Source organism: Pristiophorus japonicus, unplaced genomic scaffold (assembly GCF_044704955.1).
Source record: "Pristiophorus japonicus isolate sPriJap1 unplaced genomic scaffold, sPriJap1.hap1 HAP1_SCAFFOLD_331, whole genome shotgun sequence".
In the NCBI taxonomy this organism is placed as follows: Eukaryota; Metazoa; Chordata; class Chondrichthyes; family Pristiophoridae; genus Pristiophorus; species Pristiophorus japonicus.
In genome coordinates, this window is record NW_027253117.1 from 24,342 (window position 1) to 43,975 (window position 19,634).

Here is a 19,634-nt window from a genome sequence, read left to right on the forward strand (position 1 = left end):
CTCATCCATGCATTTGTTACCTCCAGATCTGACTATGCCAATGCTCTCATGGCTGGCCTAATATCATCCAAAACTCTGCTGCTCGCTCGTATCTTAACTCGCTCCAAGTGTCGTTCACCCATCACCCCTGTGCTTGCTGCCCTACACTGTTTCCAATGTGACAAAACATCAATTTTAAAATCTTCATCCTTGTTTTCAAATCCCTCCATTCTCTCGTCCCTCCCTATCGCTGCAACCTTATCCAGCCCTACAAGCCTTCGAGATCTCTGCGCTCTCCAATTCTGGTCTGTTGTGCATCCCCAATTTTACTCGCTCCACCATTGGCCGCCATGCCTTCAGCTGCCTCGGCTCAAACCTCTGGCATTCCCTCCCTAAACCTCTCTGCCTTTCTTTCCTCCTTTTAAGATGTTCCTTGAACCCTACCTCTTTGACCAAGGTTTTGGTCATCTGGCCTGATACTTCCTTCTGTGGCTCAATGTCAAAAATGTTTTTATTGACACTGCTCTTATTAAGCACCTTGGGACATTCTCCTACACTTAATGCACGATATAAATGTAAGTTGTTGTTGTTGTTGAATGATGCTATATAAATGTAAGTTCTTTCTTCCCCCTTTACCAGGAGATGTACCAATAAGTAACATTATAGACAAAACTAACCGAACAGCTTGGATCAATAGTCAAGTGCAATTGGCAAAAAATCAGTACATGGATGGAATCAATTTGGATCTGGAGGAAGCTGTTCCATTTCAATCTGTAGAATATTACGCACTAACTCAATTGGTTAACGAAACCTCGCAAATCTTCCACCGAGAAATACCTGGCTCTCAGGTAAAGAAGGATATGCAGTTTAGTTTCGATTTGATTAGAAAGGAACATTGATATTTTTCTGGATAAGTAAATAGAAATGATGATTTTTATCTGCTGTTTATTAGTGAACCATCTTTTTACAAGGCTGCTTTGACCATTGCCACGGTTAGAAATGAACCAGCTTAAGCTGGAGTTGCAGTCAATCTGGTGGTGAATTGATGCCCACGGGATGGGTCAAACTCTAATGTTCATAGTTTCTGAGAATGATAAGGCACAGAAGGAGGCCATTCAGCCCTTGTGCCTGTGCTAGCTCTCTGAAAGAGCTATCCAAATAGTCCCAGAGCCCTGCAGTTTATTCTCCTTCCGGTATTTATCCAAATCCCTTTTGAAAGTTACGATTAAATCTGCTTCCAGTGCCCTTTCAGGCAGCGCGTTCCCGATCACAGCAACTTACCGTGTAAACCGCTCTTCTCATCTCACCTCTGATTCTTTTGTCAATTACATTAAATCTTTGTCCTCTGGTTACCGACCCTCCTGCGACTGAAAATAGTTTCTCCTTATTTACTCTTATCAAAACCTTCCAGAAAGGGAGGAAAGACTTGTATTTATGAGCGCCTTATAAGATCCTTCAGAAATGCCCCACGGTTTACATGCAATGAGTTACTTTCAGATAAAGGGAACATTAAGTCGGCAAAAAAAACACTCGCTGATTTTTTTATTGTGTGATGGTTGAAGCAGAATTTTATTGTGAAGAGGTTTTCACTGTGACATGCATTGCTAACCTGGAGTGCAGTGATTAATTCTTGAGTTTAGGCTCACCAATGCTTTGTGTTAAGGCAGTGAATACATGAGCTATACAATTCCTGATCCATGGTGAATCATGTGATCTCAGCTGGGATGTTGGAGGGCACATAAGAACATAAGAAATAGGAGCAGGAGTAGGCCACCTGGCCCCTCGAGCCTACTCCACCATTTAATATGATCATGGCTGATCTGATCATGGACTCAGCTCCACTTCCCCACCCGCTCTCCATAATCCTTCACTCCATTATCGCTCAAAAATCTGTCTATATCCGCCTTAAATATATTCAATGACCCAGCCTCCACAGCTCTCTGGGGCAGAGAATTCCACAGATGTACAACCCTCAGAGAGAAGAAATTTCTCCTCATCTCAGTTTTAAATGGGCGGCCCCTTATTCTGAAACTATGCCCCCTAGTTTTAGTTTCCCCTATGAGTGGAAATATCCTCTCTGCATCCACCTTGTCGAGCCCCCTCATTATCTTGTATGTTTCGATAAGATCACCTCTCATTCTTCTGAACTCCAATGTGTATAGGCCCAACCTGCTCAACCTATCTTCATAAGTCAACCCTCTCATCTCCAGAATCAACCTAGTGAACCTTCTCTGAACTGCCTCCAATGCAAGTATATCCTTCCTTAAATACGGAGACCAAAACTGCACGCAGTACTCCAGGTGTGGCCTCACCAATACCTTGTACAGTTGTAGCAGGACTTCTCTGCTTTTATACTCTATCCCCCTTGCAATAAAGGCCAACATTCCATTGGCCTTCCTGATCACTTGCTGTACCTGCATACTAACTTTTTGTGTTTTATGCTCAAGGACCCCCAGGTCCCTCTGTACCGCAGCACTTTGTAATCTTTCTCCATTTAAATTATCCCGAGTGCCACTGGGTCAGGGAAGGTCAAATGAAGCATGTGATTGTTATCTGGAGCCACCCGCATAAACTGCCGTGCAGATGAAGAGCAAGGACACCAATTGCATTTTCTCCTCCCCTCACGGTCGAATGTCCTGCCAGCACTCAATGTCTGGTCTCGCATAATAAAACGTGGCCACTTTGGCTCGGTATTGAAGCATGATCGGCACTTTTGCAATTGGAAATTGGCCACAACTCGATGCCTTTAGGAGAGGAGGAGAGAAATTTGAGACAAAATTTGGAGGAAGAAGGTGGGGAATTGAACATGATTCATATTTTGATCAGGATCCTATAAATTCTAATTCACTATTTGCCCCAACTTTATCATGTCCCTTTTTATACAGTCATGAACACTTTAGAACTCCTAACCTGTTTTAAAAACACAGCTCCCATGACCCATGTGCGAGTAGCGAGTGCGTTAATGGCCCTTAAGGCTAAGGGGATCAAGGGGTATGGAGAGAAAGCAGGAAAGGGGTACTGAGGTGAATGATCAGCCATGATCTTATTGAATGGTGGTGCAGCCTTGAAGGGCCGAATGGCCTGCTCCTGCAGGTATTTTCTATGTTTCTATGTTTCATACAACTACTAGTGGTATCCAGTGTGAGGTATGGGATGAAATTAACTACTTCTTGAACTCTTTGGCCCTTAGGTCACATTTGACGTGGCTTGGTCTCCAGACTGCATAGATGGCCGATGTTATGATTATGTGGCAATTGCAAATTCCTGTGACTTTTTATTTGTGATGTCCTATGATATGCAGAGTCAAATTTGGGACGACTGCATTGCAAAAGCAAATGCTCCCTATCAGCAGACTTTATCAGGTATGTACAATAAGATGTTCTGGTTCAGGGTCTACCTGCCCTATATCAATGTTAACCTAAGACTCTCTTTATTTTTGTCCCATTTAGGCTACACCTCTTATATCAGTCTGGGTATTGACCCCAGCAAGCTCGTGATGGGAGTTCCATGGTATGGGTATGACTACGCTTGCACACACTTGTTTGAGGTAAGGTGTTGGTGTTGTCATTTTTTTGTTTTTCACTTACCCTAATTATTTAGAATAAACTTTTATAAACCATTGTCTTATTGCTGTGCAAACTGTCTGATTGATTTTGTTTTCTGGATAAATGATTAGATTGCATTGTGCACGTAATGTCAGTTCAACTGGAACTCATCCCTCTGCTACATGAACTGTCCCATCAGGGCATCGCATTGCATTTTGCAACAGCCCAGTATTTTTCCCTCTATTACTTGCTTGTAGACTATCTCAAGAACTTCTCTTTTACATAACGAAGACTTCTAATTCCTGCTCTACATTTTACTTTTCACTCATTTCTTTTGGCAAGCTCTCTGGGCTTATCTTATCCATGGTATTTAATATTGTATTTCCCTAACTGCATTCACCTAGGCTGTAAATCATAAACTTCTCAAATCTTTTCTCAATGTCGTCCCTTTATAGATGGGATCATAGAAACAGGAATAGGCCATTCATCCCCTCGAGCCTACTCACCATTCAGTTAGATTATGGTTGATCTGTAGCGTAATTCCATCTGCCTTGGTTCTGTAATCCTTAATACCCTTGCCGAAATAAAATCTTCAGTCTCGGATTGAAATTTTCAATTGACCCCCTGGCTCAACAGCTTTTTTGGGGGGAGAGTTCAAGATTTCCACTACCCTTTGTGTGAAGATTTGCTTCCTGACAACACCTGAACGGTCTGGCTCTAATTTTAAGGTTATGTCCCCTTGTTCTGGGCCCCCACCAAAGGAAATAGTTTTGAACCATCTACCTAATCAACCTCCTTTGATCATCTTAAGCACATGAATTAGATCATCCCTTAACCTTCTATATTCAGTCTCGTTGCTGTCTATAAATGTGCCATTTAATTTATATATCCAATAAGCGCCCCTTTTTTCTAAATTGTAAAGCTTAAGCTTTAATTACTCCAACCAGAGGGTTGGGAACATTTTAAAAACCAGCAAAGGACAACTATAAAAATAATAGAGAGAGAAGATGGATTGTGAGAGTAAACTAGCAAGAAATATAAAAACAGATAGTAGGAACTTCTACAGGTATATAAAAAGGAAGGGGGTGGCTAAAGTAAATGTTAGTACCCTAGAGGATGAGACTGGGGAATTAATAATGGAGAACAGGGAAATGGCAGGGACTTTGAACAAATACTTTGTATCAGTCTTCACGAAGACACTAACAACATCCTAATAATATATAATCAAGGGGTTTTAGGTAGGGGGGAACTTAATACAATCACTATCACTAAAGAAATAGTACTCGGTAAAATAATGGGACCAAAAGGGGACCAGTCCCCTGGACCTGATGGCCTGCATCCTAGGATCTTAAAAGAAGTGACTGCAGAGATAGTGGATGCATTGGTTGTAATCTACCAAAATTCCCTGGATTTTGGGGAGGTCCCAGCAGATTGGAAAATTTCAAATGCAACGCCCCTATTTAAAAAAAGGAGGTAGTCAAAAAGCAGGAAACTGTAGACCAGTTAGCCTAACATCTGTGGTTGGGAAAATGTTGGAGTCCATTATTAAGGAAGCAGTAGCAGGACAGTTGGAAAAGCATAATTCAATCAAGCAGAGTCAGCATGGTTTTATGAAAGGGAAATCAGGTTTTGCTGGCAAATTTGCTGGAGTTTTTGAGGATGTAACGAGCAGGATGGATAAGGGGGAACCAGTGGATGTGGTATATTTGGATTTCCAGAAGGCATTCGATAAGGTGCCACATAAAAGGTTACTGCACAAGATAAAAACTCACGAGGTTGGGGGGTAATATATTAGCATGGATAGAGGATTGGCTAACAAACAGAAAACAGAGAGTCGGGATAAATGGGTCATTTTCCGGTTGGCAAGTGGTAACTAGTGGGGTGCCGCAGGGATTGATGCTGGGGCCTCAACTATTTACAATCTATATCAATGACTTGGATGAAGGGACCGAGTGTAATGTAGCCAAGTTTGCTGATGATAGAAAGATGGATGGGAAAGCAAATTGTGGTGAGTACACAAAAAATCTGCAAAGGGATATAGACAGGCTAAGTGAGTGGGCAAACATTTGGCAGATGGAATATAATGTGGGAAAGTGTGAGGTTATCCACTTTGGCAGGAAAAATAAAAAAGCAAATTATTATTTAAATGGAGAGAGATTACAAAGTGCTGCGGTACAGATGGTACAGGGGGATGGAGTATAAAAACAGGGAAGTCCTGCTACAACTGTACAGGGTATTGGTGAGGTCACACCTGGAGTACTGCGTACAGTTTGGGTCTCCATATTTAAGGAAGGATATACTTGCATTGGAGGCTGTTCAGTGAAGGTTCACTAGGTTGATTCCAGAGTAAAGGGGGTTGATTTATGAAAATGGGTTGAGTAGGTTGGGCCTCTACTCAATGGACTTCAGAAGGGGTGATCTTAACGAAACATATAAGATAATGAAGGGGCTCGACAAGGTGGATGCAGAGAGGATATTTCTACACATCGGGGAAATTAAAACTAGGGGACATAGCCTCAGAATAAGGGGTCGCCCATTTAAAACTGAGATGAGAAATTTCTTCTCTCAGAGGGTTGTAAATCTGTGGAATTCTCTGCCCCAGAGAGCTGTGGGGGCTGGGTCATTGAATATATTTAAGGCGGAGATAGACAGATTTTTGAGCGATAAGGGAGTAAAGGGTTATGAGGAGCGGGCGGGGAAGTGGAGCTGAATCCATGATCAGATCAGCCATGATTTTATTAAATGGTGGAGCAGGCTCGAGGGGCCAAATGGCCGACTCCTGCTCCTATTTCTTATGTTCTTATGTATGTTCTATGTTCTCTCACTGTCTCTCGTGGCCTTTACATTTGGAGATGCTGTTGCTGTAATTTTGAAGTTACCAATGTAACTATAATCACAATTTAACATAAAAGATTGAAGATAGTGAGATAAGAAAACTGCGGTCACAAACTATTTTTTCACCGTTTTTGTATTTTTCAGGCTGGTCGATGTGCTTTGCCATACATTCCTTTCCGAGGTGCCCCTTGCAGTGATGCAGCTGGACGGCAGATCCCATACAAAGAGATCATGAAGCAGGTTCACAAATCAATTACAGGCAGGTTTTGGGACGATGATCAGAAAGCCCCATACTACATCTACATGGTAAGACAATGGGGTTCTGTGCATTGTAACATTATTTGTCGAATGCGAACATTGTAGTGTTTAATGATTCAATATTCTCTGTGTACAGGATTCAGCAAAGTTCAGAACGTCCAATTTATACGGTACAAAATGTCTGTAGTTGGGTTAGAAAATTGCCAAGAAAATGGGATTTATACAAAACACCAAACCCATTTCAGTTTTTTAAAATATTGTGCATCACTCGTTGCATACAAATGAGATGATCTGGATTTTGCAAATAAATCACTTGACACAATCAATATTGACCCATTTGTGAAAAGTATTGATAATTTGGTTTGTAAAATGTATGCCCCTGGCTCCTATTTGATGATCAATTTAGCACAAAAGATTGAAGATCACCTGCTCTGTACATCAGAAAACTACTCAGGTACAAATGCCACGCGCTCTTAACCGCCTGTGTTTTACCTTGTCACATAGAAACATAGAAAATAGGTGCAGGAGTAGGCCATTCGGCCCTTCTAGCCTGCACCGCCATTCAATGAGTTCATGGCTGAATGCCTCATGGACATCAGCCAAATCTTGCTGAGATAATTGAGTGCACTGCAGTCTAAGACTGAGCTTGCAGCAACAGCATTTCAATCATGTTTTCCCCTTTTGATTACAATATTGTGTTACTTTAGTATTTTGAAATGATTGAATATTCCACATTGAAGTGTGACTGCAATGATATAGGGCCTTGGGAATCCACACTTGGAATACTGTGCACAGTTTCTTTTTGTTCATTTTGTTCCTGGGATCTGGGTGTCGCTGGCAAGGCCGGCATTTATTGCCCGTCCCTAATTGCCCCTTGAGAAGGTGGTGGTGAGCCGCCTTCTTGAACCGCTGCAGTCCGTGTGGTGAAGGTGCTCCCACAGTGCTGTTAAGAAGGGAGTTCCAGGATTGTGACCCAGCGACGATGAAGGAACGGCCGATATATTTCCCAGTCGGGATGGTGTGTGACTGGGAGGGGAACGTGGAGGTGGTGGTGTTCCCATGCGCCTGCTGCCCTTGTCCTTCTAGGTGGTAGAGGTCGCAGGTTTGGGAGGTGCTGTCGAAGAAGCCTTGGCGAGTTGCTGCAGTGCATCTTGTAGATGGTGCACACTGCAGCCAGGGGGCGCCGGTGGTGGAGGGAGTGAGTGTTGAAGGTGGTGGATGGGGTGACAGTCAAGTGGGCTGCTTTGTCCTGGATGGTGTCGAGCTTCTCAAGTGTTGTTGGAGCTGCACTCATCCAGGCAAGTGGAGAGTATTCCATCACACTCCTGACTTGTGTCTTGTAGATGGTGGAGAGGCTTTGGGGAGTCAGGAGGTGAGACACTGGCCACAGAATACCCAGCCTCTGACCCGCTCTTGTTGCCACAGTATTTATGTGGCTGGTCCAGTTAAGTTTCTGGTCAATGGTGACCCCCAGGATGTTGATGGTGGGGGATTCGGCGATAGTAATGTTGTTGAATGTCAAGGGGCGGTGGTTAGACTCTCGCTTGTTGGAGATGGTCATTGCCTGGCACTTGTGTGGTGCGAATGTTACTTGCCACTTATCAGCCCAAGCCTGAATGTTGTCCAGGTCTTGCTGCATGTGGGCACGGACTGCTCCATTATCTGAGGAGTTGTGAATGGAACTGAACACTGTGCAGTCATCAGCGAACATCCCCACTTCTGACCTTGTGATGGAGGGAAGGTCATTGATGAAGCAGCTGAAGATGGTTGGGCCGAGGACACTGCCCTGAGGAACTCCTGCAGCGATGTCCTGGGGATGTGATGATTGACCTCCAACCACCACAACCATCTTCCTTTGTGCTGGGTATGACTCCAGCTTACCTAAGGAAGGATATACTTGCCTTAGAGGGAGTGCAATGAAGGTTCACCAAACTGATCCCTGGGAATGGGGGGGGATTGTCCTATGAAGAGGGATTAAGGAGAGTAGACCTAATCTCATAAAATGCTTGATGGGGTACATGCTGGATGTTTCCCTTCGCTGTGGAGTCTAAAACCAGGTTTCACAATCAGAATAAGATGTCGGCAGTTTAGGACTGAGATGAGAATAGTGCGGCAAGGTGGTTTTGAGGTCGATGATCAGACATGATCTTATAGGAGTGGAGCATGCTCGAAGGGCCGAATGGCCTCCTGCTCCTATTTCTTGTGTTCTTAAAAATCCCTCTAAATACCAATATTTATTAGTCTCTCACCTTTTCCTGATTTTCTGTTCTTTCGACCGAAGTGGATAATTTCACAATCCCCACATTGTAATCCATCTGCCCACCAACTTGCCCAATCACTTAACTGATCTATATCCCTTAGCAGGCTCTGTGTGTCCTCTCACAGCTTACCTTCCCACCTAGATTTGTATCATCAGCAAACTTGGATATATTACACTCTCTCCCCTCTTCTAAGTTGTTGATATAGATTGTAAATATCTGAGGCCCAAGTTCTGATCCTTGCAGCTCTGCACAAGTTACAACCTGCCAACCCCAAAAATGACCCATTTATTCTTGCTCTGTTTTCTATCTGTTAACCAATCCTTAATACAAGCTTAATGTATTACCCACAAACCCTCATCTTGTGTGGCAACTTATCGAGTGCCTTCTGAAAATCCAAATATACTACATCAACTGGATCCCTCTTATCTACTCTGTCAGTTACTATTCAAAATCTCTTAATTGATTTGTCAAACACAATTTTCTTTCCTAAAACCTCACCATAGTAATTCAGAGATTATTACTTTTGAGGTTCTGCTTGTTAATTTGTATCCGAAATCCTCAAATTCCCTCCGCAGAACCTCATTCCTAGTTCTACTTGTGTGGTTGGTTCCCACATGGACCACGACAATTGGAGCCTCCCTTTCCTGCTCCAAGTTTTTCTCTATTGAAGTTATGCTACAGCTATACAAAGTCCTGTTAGATCACACCTGGAGTACTCTGAGCCATTATGCAAGGACAAATTGGCCGCGGAGAAAATACAGTGTAGGTTTACCAGAATGATACCCGGACTCCAAAGGTTAAATTAAGAGAGGCGATTACACCAATTCCCTGGAATTTAGAAGATTTAAGGGGTGATTTGAATCAAAGTGTTCAAGATATTAAGAGGAACTAATATTAGGGTAAATAGAGAAACTATTTCTGCTGGTTGGAGAGTCTAGGACGAGGGGGCATAGTTGAACAATTAGAGCCAGACCTTTCAGGAGTGGAATTAGGAAACTGTTCCACTACACACAAAGGGTGGGAGGAGTTTGCAACTCTCTTCTGCAAATGACAGTCGATGCTGGGCCAATTGTTAATTTTAAACCTGAGATTGATAGATTTCTGTTAATCAGAGGAATTAAGGGAAATGGGGCAGAGGCGTGGGATGGAGTTAGGTCAAAGATTAGCCATAAATTCACTGAATGGTGGAACAGGCTGGAGGGGCTGAATGGCCTCCTCCTGTTCCTATGTCCCAAGCTGTGAGCAGATATCCTCAACCCTGGCACCAGGCAGGCAACACAGCCTTTGGGACTTTTGGTCGTGACTGCAGCGAACAATATCTGTTCCCCCACTGTACGATCCCCGACCACATTCCTTCTCGAAGGGCCGAATAAGAACATAAGAATTAGGAACAGGAGTGGGCCATCTAGCCCTTCGAGCCTGCTCTGCCATTCAACAAGATCATGGCTGATCTGGCCGTGAACTCAGCTCCACTTACCCGCCCGCTCCCCATAACCCTTAATTCCCTTATTGGTTAAAAATCTATCTATCTGTGACTTGAATACATTCAATGAGCTAGCCTCAACTGCTTCCTTGGGCAGAGAATTCCACAGATTCACAACCCTCTGGGAGAAGAAATTCCTTCTCAACTCGGTTTTAATTTGGCTCCCCCGTATTTTGAGGCTGTGCCCCCTAGTTCTAGTCTCCCCGACCAGTGGAAACAACCTCTCTGCCTCTATCTTGTCTACCCCTTTCATTATTGTAAATGTTTCAAGAAGATCACCCCTCATTCTTCTGAACTCCAACGAGTAAAGACCCAGTCTACTCAATCTATCATCATAAGGTAACCCCCTCATCTCCGGAATCAGCCTAGTGAATCGTCTCTGTACCCCCTCCAATCCTTCCTTAAGTAAGGTGACCAAAACTGCACGCAGTACTCCAGGTGCGGCCTCACAAATACCCTGTACAGTTGCAGCAGGACCTCCCTGCTTTTGTACTCCATCCCTCTCGCAATGAAGGCCAACATTCCACTCGCCTTCCTGATTACCTGCTGCACCTGCAAACTAACTTTTTGGGATTCATGCTCAAGGACCCCCAGATCCCTCTGCACCGCAGCATGTTGTAATTTCTCCCTTTTCCTGTTTTTTCCAAGGTGGATGACCTCACATTTTCTGACATTGTATTCCATCTGCCAAACCTTAGCCCATTCGCTTAACCTATCCAAATCTCTTTGCAGCCTCTCTGTGTCCTCTACACAACCCGCTTTCCCACTAATCTTTGTGTCATCTGCAAATTTTGTTGCACTACACTCTGTCCCCTCTTCCAGGTCATCTATGTATATTGTAAACAGTTGTGGTCCCAGCACCGATCCCTGTGGCACACCACTAACCACCGATTTCCAACCCGAAAAGGACCCATTTATCCCGACTCTCTGTTTTCTGTTAGCCAGCCAATTCTCGATCCTTGCTAATACATTTCCTCTGACTCCGCGTACCTTTATCTTATGCAGTAACCTTTTGTGGCACCTTATCGAATGCCTTTTGGAAATCTAAATACACCACATCCATCAGTACACCTCTATCCACCATGCTCCTTATATCCTCAAAGAATTCCAGTAAGTTAGTTAAACATGATTTCCCCTTCATGAATCCATGTTGCGTCTGCTTGATTGCACTATTCCTATCTAGATGTCCCGCTATTTCTTCCTCAATGATAGCTTCAAGCATTTTCCCCACTACAGATGTTAAACTAACCGGCCTATAATTACCTGCCTTTTGTCTGCCCCCTTTTTTAAATAGAGACGTTACATTAGCTGCTTTCCAATCCGCTGGTACCTCCCCAGAGTCCAGAGAATTTTGGTAGATTATAACGAATGCATCTGCTATAAGTTCCGCCATCTCTTTTAATACCCTGGGATGCATTTCATCCGGACCAGGGGACTTGTCTACCTTGAGTCCCATTAGCCTGTCCAGCACTACCCCCCTAGTGATAGTGATTGTCTCAAGGTCCTCCCTTCCCACATTCCTGTGACCAGCAATTTTTGGCATGGTTTTTGTGTCTTCCACTGTGAAGACCGAAGCAAAATAATTGTTTAAGGTCTCAGCCGTTTCCACATTTCCCATTATTAAATCCCCCTTCTCATCTTCTAAGGGACCAACATTTACTTTAGTCACTCTTTTCCATTTTATATACCGGTGAAAGCTTTTACTATCTGTTTTTATGTTTTGCGCAAGTTTACTTTCGTAATCTATCTTTCCTTTCTTTATTGCTTTCTTATTCATCCTTTGCTGTCGTTTAAAATGTTCCCAATCTTCTAGATTCCCATTAACATTGGCCACCTTATACACCTTGGTTTTTAATTTGATACTCTCCTTTATTTCCTTGGTTATCCACAGCTGGTTATCCCTTCTCTTACCACCCTTCTTTTTCACTGGAATATCTTTTTGCTGAGCACTATGTAAGAGCTCCTTAAAAGTCCTCCACTGTTCCTCAATTGTGCCACCGTTTAGTCTGTGTTTCCAGTCTACTTTAGCCAACTCCGCCCTCATCCCACTGTAGTCCCCTTTGTTTAAGCATTGTACGCTCATTTGAGACACTACTTCCTCACCCTCAATCTGTATTACAAATTCAACCATACTGTGATCACTCATTCCGAGAGGATCTTTTACTAGGAGATCATTTATTATTCCTGTCTCATTACACAGGACCAGATCTAAGATAGCTTGCTCCCTTGTAGGTTCTGTAACATCCTGTTCTAAGAAACAATCCCGTATGCATTCTATGAATAATTCCTCAAGGCTACCCCGTGCGATTTGATTTGACCAATCGATATGTAGGTTAAAATCCCCCATGATTACTGCTGTTCCTTTTTCACAAGCCTCCATTATTCCCTTGATTATTGTCCGCCCCACCGTGAAGTTATTATTTGGGGGCCTATAAACTACGCCCACCAGTGACTTTTTCCCCTTACTATCTCTAATCTCCACCCACAATGATTCAACATTTTGTTCATTAGAGCCAATATCATCTCTCAATAACTGCCCTGATATCATCCTTTATTAACAGAGCTACCCCACCTCCTTTCCCTTCTTGTCTATCTTTCCGAATTGTCAGATACCCCTGTATGTTTAATTCCCAGTCTTTGCCACCCTGCAACCACGTTTCTGTAATGGCCACCAAATCATACCTGTTTGTAATGATTTGTGCCGTCAACTCATTTACTTTATTTTGAATGCTGCGTGTGTTTAGGCAGAGTGTTTTAATACTAGTTTTTAAACCATGATTTTTAGTTTTGACCCCTCCTGCAGCCCCTTTATATTCATATATATTGTCCCTTCCTATCACCTTGTGGTTTACACTTACCCCAGTGCTACTCTGCGCTGTTGCCTCCTGCCTTTTGCATTTTTTCTTGGGGTCCTGTTCATCTGAGCTCTCACGCACTCTAACTAGCTCAGAGCCCTTTCCTGAGTTACGAATATTCCTCGCATTGAGGCACCGAGCTTTCAGGCTTGCCTTTTTATTAAACTTTGACCCTTTAGAATTTTGCTGTACAGTGGCCCTTTTTGTTTTTTGCCTTGGGTTTCTCTGCCCTCCACTTTTACTCGTCTCTTTTCTGTCTTTTGCTTCTGTCTCCATTTTGTTTCCCTCTGTCTTCCTGCATTGGTTCCCATCCCCCTGCCATATTAGTTTAACTCCTCCCCAACAGCACTAACAAACACTCCCCCTAGGACATTCGTTCCGGTCCTGCCTAGGTGCAGACCGTCCGGTTTGTACTGGTCCCACCTCCCCCAGAACTGGTTCCAATGCCCCAGGAATTTGAATCCCTCCCTGCTGCACCACTGCTCAAGCCACGTATTCATCTGTGCTATCCTGCGATTCCTACTCTGACTAGCACGTGGCACTGGTAGCAATCCCGAGATTACTACTTTTGGGGTAGCTCTGTTAATAAAGGATGATATCAGGGCAGTTGTGAGAGATGATATTGGCTCTAATGAACAAAATGTTGAATCATTGTGGGTGAAGATTAGAGATAGCAAGGGGAAAAAGTCACTGGTGGGCGTAGTTTATAGGCCCCCAAATAATGGCCTGCTCCTGCACCTATTTTCTATGTTTTCTCCCCCCACTTGAATGGCCTCCTGTACCACATTGCCGTGGTAAATTTGCCCATCCTCCCTTCCGTTTTTGTTCTCACCGGTAGCAAGTATCTTGTACCTGTTGGACAATGACAAAGGCTGAGGCTCCTCCAACATTGCATCTGAGATCCCCTTACCTGCTTGACTCACAGTCGCACCCTCCTGTCCCTAATCACTAACCAAATCTAAACCACGAGACCTGGGTGTCATGGTACATCAGTAATTGAAGGTTGGCATGCAGGTGCAGCAGGTGGTGAAGGCAAATGGTATGTTGGCCTTCATAGCGAGAGGATTGAGTATAGGAGCAGGGAGGTCTTACTGCATTTGTACAGGGCCTTGGTGAGGCCTCACCTGGAGTATTGTGTACAGTTTTGGTCTCCTAATCTGAGGAAGGATGTTCTTGCTATTGAGGGAGTGCAGCGAAGGTTCACCAGACTGATTCCCAGGATGGCAGGACTGACATATGAGGAGAGACTGGATAAACTGGGCTTATATTCACTGGGGTTTAGAAGGATGAGAGGGGATCTCATAGAAACATATGAGATTCTGACAGGACTGGACAGGTTAGATGCAGGAAGAATGTTTCCGATGTTGGGGAAGTCCAGAACCAGGGGACACAGTCTAAGGATAAGGGGTAGGCCATTTAGGACTGAGATGAGGAGAAACTTCTTCACCCAGAGAGTTGTTAACCTGTGGAATTCCCTGCCGCAGAGAGTTGTTGATGCCAGTTCATTGGATATAATGAAAAGGGAGTTAGATATGGCCCTTACGGCTAAAGGGATCAAGGGGTATGGAGAGAAAGCAGGAAAGGGGTACTGAGGTGAATGATCAGCCATGATCTTATTGAATGTTGGTGCAGGCTCGAAGGGCCGAATGGCCTACTCCTGCACCTATTTTCTATCTTTCTACGACCTACCCTAAGAAGTGCGACTGTTTCCTGGCTCAAACTGTCCTGGTACCTCGTCACCATGTCTGCACCTCGGACTCCAGCTCAACAAGTCTGAGCCGAAGTTGCTCGAGTTGCAGACACTTGCTGCAGATGTGAATGCCTGGGGTCACATTGCTCTCCACATACCACCATAGCACCCCTCCTGCATAGACATCTATCGAGCGGTGTTTTTTATATAGGTAGTTAATTATCTCATTAATTCACTTGGTTTATTTTTTTGTTTTTTTTGCACTAATTTAGCGAATTTAAACTATTAATTTAATAAAGCAAGTCGTCGGTTCCTACTTCCTCGGGTTAAACCACTCCCCCAGATTAGACAGCAAATAATATATTGCGCTTGTGACGTCACTGGGTGCAGGAGGGGCTGAATGGGCACTGCTCGAAAGCCTCTCGCCTTTTTTAAACCGGTTAAATTATTCTCGTTCTTTCTCTTAGATCCTTGCCATAAAACGTATCCTCGATGCCTATCTTGGCTCCCTCTGGTTCGGCCACTCCTGCCTCTCTGCGGCCATTTTGACGACCCTCTGACATCAATCTTTCACAGTTTCTACTGTTCTGCTGTTCTCGGCCCCCAGAGCCACTCTGGCCACTTTATGTTCCCAGATCCGCTCCCACTGCTCCATCACCAAGACTGCCGACTTTCACCTCCGTAACATCGCCTGTCCCTGCCCTGCCTCAGCTAATCTGCTGCTCAAACCCTCATCCGTGTTTTTATTACCACCAGATTTGACTATTCCGATGCTCTCCTTTGACCGGCCTCCCATCTTCCACCCTCCATAAATATGAGCTCATTCAAAACATTCACCCAACCATCATCATCATCATAGGCAGTCCCTCGGAATCGAGGAAGACTTGCTTCCACTCTTTAAATGAGTTCTCAGGCGACTGAACAGTCCAATACGGGAATTACAGTCTCTGTCACAGGTGGGACAGACAGTGGTTGAGGGAAGGGGAGGGTGGGACTGGTTTGCCGCACGCTCCTTCCGCTGCCTGCGTTTGGTTTCTGCATGCTCTTGGTGACGAGACTCGAGGTGCTCAGCACCCTCCCAAATGCACTTCCTCCACTTAGGGTGGTCTTTGGCCAGGGACTCCCAGGTGTCACTGGGGATGTTGCATTTTATCAGGGAGACTTTGAGGGTGGTCCCTGTAACGTTTCCTCTGCCCACCTTGGGCTCACTTGCTGTGAAGGAGTTCTGAGTAGAGCGCTTGCTTTGGGAGTCTCGTGTCTGGGGCATGCGGACATTGTGGCCCGCCCAGAGGAGCTGGTCGAGTGTGGTCAGTGCTTCGATGCTGGGGGGCACAACGCCCCTGTGCTTGCTGACCTACATTGGCTTCCGGACCTTGTTTTCAAATCCCTCTGTCGCCTCACCCCTCCCTAACTGTGTATCTTCCTCCAGCCCTACAACTCTCTGAGATCTCAGCACTCCTCCAATTCTGGTCTCCTGCCCATCCCCAATTTTCATAATTCCTCATGGTGGGCAGTGCCTTCAGCTGCCTGGGCACTACGCACGAGAATACCCTCCCTAAACCTCTTCGCCTCTCTACTATTCCTCCTTTAAAACACTTCTTAAAGCCTATCTCACCTGTCCTAATTTCTCTTCCATTTGGCTCAGTGTCAAATTTTGTTTGGTAATCGCTTGTGTGAAGCGCCTCGAGATGTTTTACTATGTTAAAGGCGCTATATAAATACAAGTTGTTGGCATTTATATTGTGCTTGATCATGTCTCTCGATCATCCCAAAGTCCTTCACACAATAAGTTTATTTGAAGTGCTGTAACATCGTTATGTAATTGGCTTGAAATCATGCTGTGTTTGCGGATAAACGCTTAAATCCAATTAGATGATCAACCTTGAGCTATTTGAGTGGCGTCATTAACCTATTACATTATTTGCACTCTAGCTCCTATCTGCGTAACTCTGTTTTTTTATGGCAGGTTAATAATACATACCATGAGGTCTGGTATGACGATCCACGGAGCATTTCAATTAAGGCAGCTATCGTGACGAGATTAAAACTCCGTGGCATAGGCATGTGGAATGGAGATCTCTTGGACTACAGCGCTGATCCCACAGCAGCAAAGCAAACTACAGAAATGTGGAATGCTCTGTGTCCTTTCTGAGCCAGTCAATCTTCGCACAATGTGATCCTTTTGTTTTGCAAGTAAACGCAATGAAAAGTGAGCTCGCTTCCAGCATTAGAAATTCAATTAATGTAGAGCTAGAGAACTGTTTTAACCTTTTATCTAACTGACTAATTTCTATCCAATGAAAACCAAATGTACTTCTGCGATTTGCACTACAAGATCTGGTCGCTTCAGACATCTTAAATTGTTTACAAAATGCACCTAACCTATATTAACTATCATAATGCTTAATGATAGTGCAGGATAAAACTCCTTGCCATTAAATACTTACAATTCAGGAAACAATTTAGCTTTCCCATTGGGTACAGTCCACTTATGACATGCACATGTGTGCTGTCCATTTTATGCACATCTTAATTCTTGATGATCTTTAGTTTGACTTTATTTTGCTTTAGCTTAGCATTTTGAACCTAGATAACTTCTTAATTTTCAATGTCCTCCTTTAATGGATGTGAATGGGCCAGCAAAACAGTGTCCTGGTTACTGCTACTGTTTTTTAAAATTGTAATATTGCAAAACGCTGTGACTATTTGTCTTTTTAATCCTCCTGAGTGCTTTACAATTATCTATTCCTGAAAGGCAATTTAACATTTCTAAGTGAATATGTTTTTTACAAAATAAAATGCTGTTTTCAAATAAGTCTTTTTGTCTTTTTAGCTGTGGACTTGACTCGGCTGGCCACGTCTGTCTTTGAACAGTTGGTCGATGCTGACCCCACCCGACCGAGGTCAACTTTATCCCACCCCAGCACTTGAACTCTGAACCCTCCTGCTGTCTCCTATCTATTCCCTGTTACGAGCAGGATAGATGTACCCTAATAATTGCTCTGTAACCTTATTGTTACTGCTCTCTTCCTTTTTGCATACTTATAGAAGCTTTTACAATCTGTTTTTATATTTCTTGCTAGATTACTCTTGTATTCTATTTTTTCCCTTGTTATCAATTTTTTGTCCATCCTTTGCTGGTTTCTAAAGCTCTCCCAATCCTCAGGCTTACTGCTATTCTTCAACATTCTTTCAATCTAATACCATCCTTAACTTCTTTAGTAGCCACGGATGGATCACTTTTCCCGTGGAGTATTTATTTCTCAATGGAGTGTATATTCGTTGGAATACTTATTTAAATACTTATCTACCATCATACCTTCTAATCGAATTTCCTAATCTACCCTCGCACCTATGCAATTGGCTCTATTTAAGTTTAAAACTCTCATTTCCGACTGAAGTATTTCACTCTCAAACTCGCTGTGAAATTCTATCATATTATGATCACTCTGCCCCAAAGGATCCTTTACTATGAGATTGCTAATTAATCCTGTCTCATTGCACAATACAAGGTCTAAACTGGCCTGTCCCCTGGTTGGTTCCATGACAATTGTTCTCGGAAACTCGATTGCATTCCATGAACTTGTGCTCCAGACAATCTTTGGCAATTTGATTTGCCCAGTCTATATGAAGATTGAAGTCCCCATGATTATTGTATTGCCTTTTGCCTTTGTTACAAACTCCTATTATTTGTTGATTAATACTCTGACCAATGGTATAGCTACTGTTAGGGGTCCTATAAACTACTCCCACCAGTGTTTTCTGACCCATGTTACATAAGAACATAAGAAATAGGAGCAGGAGTCGACCATTCGGCCCCTCGAGCCTGCTCCGCCATTCAATAAGATCATGGCTGATCCGATCATGGACTCAGCTCCACTTCCCCGCCCGCTCCTAATAACCCTTTACTCTCTTATCATTCAAAAATCTGTCTATCGACGCCTTAAATATATTCAATGTCCCAGCCTCCACAGCTCTCTGGGGCAGAGAATTCCACAGATTTACAACCCTCAGAGAGAAGAAATTCCTTCTCATCTCAGTTTTAAATGGGCGGCCCCTTATTCTAAGACTATGTTCCCTAGTTTTAGTTTCCCCTATGAGTACAAATATCCTCTCTGCATCCACCTTGTCGAGCCCCCTCATTATCATATATGTTTCGATAAAATCATCTCTGATTCTTCTGAACTCCAATGTGTATAAACCCAACCTATCTTCATAATTCAACTCCCTCATCTCCAGAATCAACTTAGTGAGCTTCTCTGAACAGCCTCCAATGCAAGTATATCCTTCCTTAAATACGGAGACCAAAACTGTACGCAGTACTCCAGGTGTGGCCTCACCAATACCCTGTACAGTTGTAGCAGGACTTCTCTGCTTTTATACTCTCTCTCCCTTGCAATAAAGGCCAACATTCCATTGGCCTTCCTGATTATTTGCTGTACCTGCATACTAACCTTTTGTGTTTAATTCACAAGGACCCCCAGGTTCCTCTGTACTGCAGCACTTTACAATTTTTCTCCATTTAAATTATAATTTGCTTTTCTATTATTTCTGCCAAAGTGGATAACCTCACATTTTCCCACATTATGCTCCATCTGCCAAATGTTTGCCCACTCACTGAGTCTGTCTATATTCCATTGCAGATTTTTTGTGTCCTCCTCACAACTTGCTTTCCCATCCATCTTTGTATCATCAGCAAACTTGGCTACATTACACTCGGTCCCTTCA

The 19,634-nt window shown here is 43.6% G+C and overlaps 1 protein-coding gene across 1 annotated transcript in view; it reads left to right on the forward strand.

Annotated features, from left to right (window-relative positions):
- The window catches only part of LOC139249761 (di-N-acetylchitobiase-like), a 37,940-nt gene extending 20,219 nt beyond the window's left edge, over positions 1 to 17,721 (forward strand). Inside the window, exons 3-7 of the mRNA XM_070872550.1 lie at positions 619 to 827; positions 3,170 to 3,341; positions 3,429 to 3,526; positions 6,504 to 6,665; positions 16,873 to 17,721. Of these exons, the coding sequence (XP_070728651.1) occupies positions 619 to 827; positions 3,170 to 3,341; positions 3,429 to 3,526; positions 6,504 to 6,665; positions 16,873 to 17,058 (827 nt within the window). The 3' untranslated portion in view covers positions 17,059 to 17,721. The remainder of the gene's footprint in view (positions 1 to 618; positions 828 to 3,169; positions 3,342 to 3,428; positions 3,527 to 6,503; positions 6,666 to 16,872) is intronic.
- The last annotated feature ends 1,913 nt before the right edge of the window (positions 17,722 to 19,634 follow it).